The 6,000-nt window shown below is 39.0% G+C and overlaps 1 protein-coding gene across 1 annotated transcript in view; it reads left to right on the top strand.

The window, feature by feature from the left end:
* Nucleotides 1-3,695, top strand: part of LOC104807367 (beta-galactosidase 11-like) — a 4,358-nt gene extending 663 nt beyond the window's left edge. Inside the window, exons 4-18 of the mRNA XM_010532593.1 lie at nt 1-98; nt 239-305; nt 412-504; nt 600-743; nt 828-922; nt 1,020-1,125; nt 1,230-1,314; nt 1,397-1,515; nt 1,609-1,776; nt 1,887-2,062; nt 2,171-2,381; nt 2,470-2,580; nt 2,674-2,778; nt 2,889-3,383; nt 3,467-3,695. Of these exons, the coding sequence (XP_010530895.1) occupies nt 1-98; nt 239-305; nt 412-504; nt 600-743; nt 828-922; nt 1,020-1,125; nt 1,230-1,314; nt 1,397-1,515; nt 1,609-1,776; nt 1,887-2,062; nt 2,171-2,381; nt 2,470-2,580; nt 2,674-2,778; nt 2,889-3,383; nt 3,467-3,601 (2,208 nt within the window). The 3' untranslated portion in view covers nt 3,602-3,695. The remainder of the gene's footprint in view (nt 99-238; nt 306-411; nt 505-599; nt 744-827; nt 923-1,019; nt 1,126-1,229; nt 1,315-1,396; nt 1,516-1,608; nt 1,777-1,886; nt 2,063-2,170; nt 2,382-2,469; nt 2,581-2,673; nt 2,779-2,888; nt 3,384-3,466) is intronic.
* Nucleotides 3,696-6,000: the final 2,305 nt, after the last annotated feature.

The raw sequence follows: 6,000 nt of genomic DNA, 5'->3' as shown, positions 1-6,000 counted from the left end.
AATGCCGACTTGGTCAAGTTCATCAAGTTGATTGAGAAGAATGGCATGTACGTGACACTGAGGCTTGGCCCCTTCATCCAGGCCGAGTGGACTCACGGGTACGATCGAATTCATTGTTTCGAATTTTGATTCTTTTCGAATACTTTTTGTTTCGAGTTTCCAGTTTCGATTTCCTTCTGTCTTTTTTGCGATCCTTCTAATGACAAACATCCGTTTTGTGGTCTGAAAAACACGTCAGAGGACTTCCCTATTGGTTACGAGAAGTGCCTGGGATCTTCTTCCGCACCGACAACAAAGAGTTCAAGGTAAACAAGATAATATAATGGTATTACCCGAATACGTATATGTATATGTATATATACAGTTGAAACATGTATACATTTGGATAATGATTGGGGTAATCTCACGCAGGAACATACGGAAAGGTACGTACGGACAATAATCGAAAAGATGAAGGACGAGAAGCTGTTCGCTTCACAAGGAGGCCCCATTATATTAGGACAGGTGAAAATAGAGGGAAACCTTCGAGTTTGAACACTGAAAGTGTTTTGCTTACGCTACAGCAACGTGATGGATGTAATGGAAATTCGATAATGCAGATAGAAAACGAGTACAGCGCGGTTCAACGCGCGTATAAAGATGACGGCTTGAAGTACATTAACTGGGCATCCGATCTTGTCCACTCCATGAATCTCGGGATCCCGTGGGTTATGTGCAAGCAGAACGATGCTCCCGACCCTATCGTGAGCTTCCATACATACAGTATTCTGGTCTGATGGTTTGTAGAGAATATTCGAAAAGATTGCGATGATATTTTGCGAATGCAGATTAACGCTTGCAACGGTAGGCATTGTGGCGATACATTCCCTGGCCCGAACAGACCTAACAAGCCTTCCTTATGGACCGAGAACTGGACTACTCAGTGAGTGCATATACACTCTATTGCTAAACCCGCGTGAACTTTATGTATGAAACTGAAACGGAATTCATGAGAGTGTCGAGTTTCGTGATTTCTGCAGGTTCCGTGTTTTTGGAGATCCTCCGACGCAAAGATCAGTGGAAGACATTGCGTTTTCCGTCGCTCGGTTCTTCTCCAAGAACGGAACTCACGTTAACTATTACATGGTAAGAACAACCGTTACATGGACTCTATGATCTCAAACTATATATCTCTGAGAATCTCATTCAAGATCACATATGATTGATCTTTCGCTCCTTTCTTTTTGCAGTACCATGGAGGAACAAACTTCGGAAGAACCTCTGCACATTATGTGACCACTCGTTACTACGATGACGCGCCTCTTGATGAATTCGGTAAAGAAATTTAACGAAAAACGTGGTTTTGTCACCTCAAAGTATGCATCGTCGTGTTTATATTCTGCTCATCGGGTTACAGGTTTGGAGAAGGAACCGAAATACGGACATCTCAAGCACCTACACAACGCCCTCAACCTCTGCAAGAAACCACTTCTCTGGGGGCAACCTCGGAGCGAGAAGCCGGGGCCAGACACAGAGGTATTGCATAGACATCGACGGTCCAAAAAGTTCGGATCTTTCATTAGTTTTCGTTAGCGATTTTAGAGTTATTGAATCGGGTTATTATTACAGATTAGGTACTATGAGCAGCCTGGAACAAAATCTTGCGCTGCATTCTTGGCTAATAACAACACAGAAGTTTCAGTAGCTGTAAATTTCAAAGGCAGGAATTACATCATACCGCCTCGATCCATCAGTATCCTTCCGGACTGCAAGACCATCGTTTATAACACCGCGCAGGTGAATGAAAACCGATGCCCTAAATCTCGATCTTCCTTTCGAAGGAAAACAAGATAGATCCCTGAATCTTTTGGTACTTTCTTGTTTTTGTTCCCCACAAATTCAACCAGATTGTGTCTCAGCACACTTCAAGGAACTTCGTCAGATCCAAAAAGACAAACAAGAAGTTCGAGTTTAGCGTGTTTAGCGAGTCTGTCCCCAAAGGCCTTGACGGTGATTCCTACATTCCGGTTGAACTCTACGGCTTGAATAAAGACAAGACGGACTATGCATGGTACACCACAAGGTAAGTTTCCATTTGCAACGGTTAAAAAGCTCAGAATCTAAGAACCCTAGCTCGTGAGCTATACATAAATAACATGGATGTAAGAAACACCTTTTCGGGGTTTGACAGCTTCAAGGTCGAAAAGAAAGATCTTACGGAAAAGAAACCTACTTTGAGGATCGCCAGTCTCGGCCACGCATTGCATGTTTGGATGAACGGGAAATACATCGGTAAGGCGCATGGAAGCCACGAAGAGAAGAGCTTTGTCTTCCAGAAACCTGTTGATTTGAAACAGGGCGTGAACCACCTCGCCATGTTGGGGGTCCTAACCGGATATCCAGTAAGCGAAAACGACGCCATTAGAACTAAACTCAGTTTACATCAGAGGGAGGTTATAACATTGTGAATCTCTTGGAATGAAATCACAGGACAGTGGATCTTACATGGAGCACAGATACACCGGCCCTCGAGGTGTTTCCCTCCTGGGTTTGAACTCTGGAACAGTTGATCTCACGGAGCACAACAAATGGGGAAACAAGGTTCGGTCCAAACCCATCACTACTCGGTTATCGGATCTGTATTGGTGAGACGATTTCAGTCTGTTCCATATTCTTCGCATCGTATGTCTGCAGGTCGGCATGGAGGGCGAAAAACTCGGTATCCACACCGAGGAAGGCTTGAAGAAGGTGAAATGGCAGAAATTTTACGGAAACGCGCCAGGGCTTACATGGTACAAGGTAAAGAAAACAAGCAAAATCAAAACATAAATGACGACAAATCAATCGGTATCCACGTCTAAACCCTAGATCAAAACCATATTCTGAAAATGGAATTGGTCGAGTTGCAGACGTATTTTGACGCGCCTGAGAGCCAAAACTCGGTAGCAATTCGAATGAATGGAATGGGGAAAGGGTTGATATGGGTGAACGGCAATGGCGTTGGGAGATACTGGATGTCCTTCTTGTCCCCACTAGGCGAACCAACTCAGACCGAGTACCATATCCCGAGATCTTTCTTGAAGCCCACGCAAAACCTCCTCGTGATTTTCGAGGAAGAGCCCGGCGTCAAACCAGAGTCCATCGACTTCGTGATCGTTAACAGAGACACCGTCTGTTCTTACATCGCGGAAGACTACGCACCGAGCGTCAGACACTGGGCGAGGAAGAAGGATGAGATTCAGGCCATCACCAAAGGTGTTCATCTCACTGCTTCCCTCAAATGCTCGGGAGCAAAGAAGATCGTGGCTGTGGAGTTTGCCAGCTTTGGTAACCCTACTGGAACCTGTGGAAACTTTACCCTTGGAACCTGTAACGCTCCTGTCTCCAAACAAGTCATCGAGAAGGTAACCAAAAGAGAACTAAATTAGGTTAGTTGAGACGCAAGAAACTAAGATTTTTTCCGTGTTTTATTTTCCCTTGGGTGCAGGCTTGTTTGGGGAAGGCAGAGTGCGTGATCCCAGTGAACAAGGGCACGTTCCAACAAGACAAGAAGGATCCTTGCCCTAAGACGGTCAAGACACTCGCCGTTCAAGTCAAGTGTCGTTCCGACAAGAAGAATTAATCCACGAGAATTCTGCTTTTTGATTTTTTTCCCATTAAATTATTATTATATTGAGAAATCTCTCATGATATGTATGATAAATTTTTGAACTATATATATAATCTTCACTAGAATAACAAAAAATCTCAAAATTTATTGAATTGCTTTTTGTTGATTAATTATTTTATTTAAGATTTTAGATTATTCGTCTAAAATCAATTTTTTTTTTAGGTTGTGTTTTGAGATAACTGCAATAACAAATTCAACATTATTCATAGGATAAAAGCTACAAGTTTATTTGATTACCAAAGCTCGGAATGTATGTTATTGCCATCGAAATTTATACGGGTGGGACCGGAGAAAATGAGAAGAATAGTCAAAATGAATTTCTATATTGCTACAAATATGTAATATTTAACCATGGTTAATTCAACGGATAAAAAAAGAGAAGTTCATTTTCAATTTATGTTCGAGTCTAAATGAATGAATATTCACTTGTATTTTATCGATTTTAATGTAATTGGACCAAAAGTTTAGTAAATTTTACGGAATATAAAAAAAATATTTAATATTTAGGAAAAGATATTTGCGACTCGTCCTTTGCTACTGATGAATGTGCATTCGAATGGGTGGGCCTATCCGGAGATGATCGGCCATGGACTTAGAGGGGGTTTTATCAAAAATACCCCTAATACTACAAAGACTTCACTGCATACCCCTGCAAAAATAAATAAAAAAACTACTTCAAAACATACCTTTATAATTATGTTATTCCCAAAATACCCATTGACGTGGGTCCCAATGACAGAAACATTAATGAGAAGAGAGAGAGAAAAGCAGTTTTCGATTTTCTAGGAAAAAATTTAAATATTTTAAAATTTTTAAAACTCCCTCCATCACAAAAAAATAAATATTTTCGCGTGAATTTTAAAAATTTTCGGTGTGACCAGTGTGACTAGTGTGACCAAGTGACTAGTGTGACCAGTGTGACCAATATGACTAGTGTGACCAAAATTAAAATTTGAATGGTGTGACCAGTGTGACCAATGTGACTAGTGTGACCAGTGTGACCAATGTGACCAATGTGACTAGTGTGACCAAAACTAAATTTTGAACGGTGTGACCAAGTTGACTAGTGTGACCAGTGTGATCAAAATTAAATTTTAAACGGTGTAACCAATATGACGTACCTTTATTTTCGTTGTCAATCCGTTCCATTATCGCTCCGAACATTTATTTGAAATTAAATATGCGCCTCTTGTATATTCTTCGACAGATTTGCTATGCATCTATCTCATTTTCATAAAAAAAAAACCACACGATTCACTCTAACAATCATAAAACTCAAACCCAAAACACAAAGTTCATGCATCGAACCAATCTCTTGTATTAATGAACTTACCTTCAGTTCTTGTCATTTGTTCTGTCTAAGACCGACTCAAGAAGAAGATATGAGGTCGTCGGTGAAGATATGCTCAACGAAATAACCATTTTTCGTTTGTTTTTCTATGTATAAAAATGAAATGAGAAGAGAGAAAATGGAAGAGTTAAGAGAAAGATAAGAGTGGAGAGAGAAAGTTAAGAAAGAAATGAAGAGTTGTCAAAGAATGAAAACGAGAGAGATGAATTCAAAATGAAGAGAGGAGAATCACGTTACTTTTGTGAGAGGGTTAATTATGTCTTTTGTCCCTTTTATTTTTTTTTCCAAAATTTTAGGGTTTTAAAGGGTATATCATGAAGTCTTTGTAGCAAAGTAAGGGTATTTTTGCTATATTGTCGACTAAGAGCCCTTTGTGTAAACTTCATTTCTTCCTATACTCCCAACCCAAGAGTCTTGTTTTTCTTTTTACTGTTTCTAAATTTTGATAAAAACTTCCACAACATCTAAAATAAAAAAATTTCACAATAATACTTGAGTTTAAACAAAGATTATCAAATAAAACTTGTAAACCGATTTTATTAAAATCAGTCAAAATTATTTTAATGTAAAAAAACAGACGTGACAATACAATCGATATCTGTTTGCTTGTTGCAGTTTCCATTGGGGCCGTTTAGTGACTCTTTATTTGGCTTGGTAGCTTGTAATGTGGATCAAGGATCCTGGTCTTTGTACCACCAATTTTGAGTAATACAACTAACTTTCATAAAAAAAAATACAATCGTATCATGCTAGGGACACATCAATTAAAATTTTGATTAAAATAATTGAAGAATTTATAAAAAAATAACAAGTTTTCAATTTTTGTTAAGTTCAAGGTTTTTTTAAGTTAGATGCTTTATAAAAAAACATTTGACAAATTGAGTGACTTTTATGGGATTTACTTTAAAAAAATTAATATAAAAAAAATTTAGACTAAAAACAAATTTAACGCGCAGATAATATAAATTATTATTTTTATCCACTAGTTGATGGTTCAGTG

The sequence above is a fragment of the Tarenaya hassleriana genome, unplaced genomic scaffold, assembly GCF_000463585.1.
Source record: "Tarenaya hassleriana unplaced genomic scaffold, ASM46358v1 Cleome13, whole genome shotgun sequence".
Classification (NCBI taxonomy): domain Eukaryota; kingdom Viridiplantae; phylum Streptophyta; class Magnoliopsida; order Brassicales; family Cleomaceae; genus Tarenaya; species Tarenaya hassleriana.
This window is presented reverse-complemented; position numbering and strand designations above follow the sequence as displayed.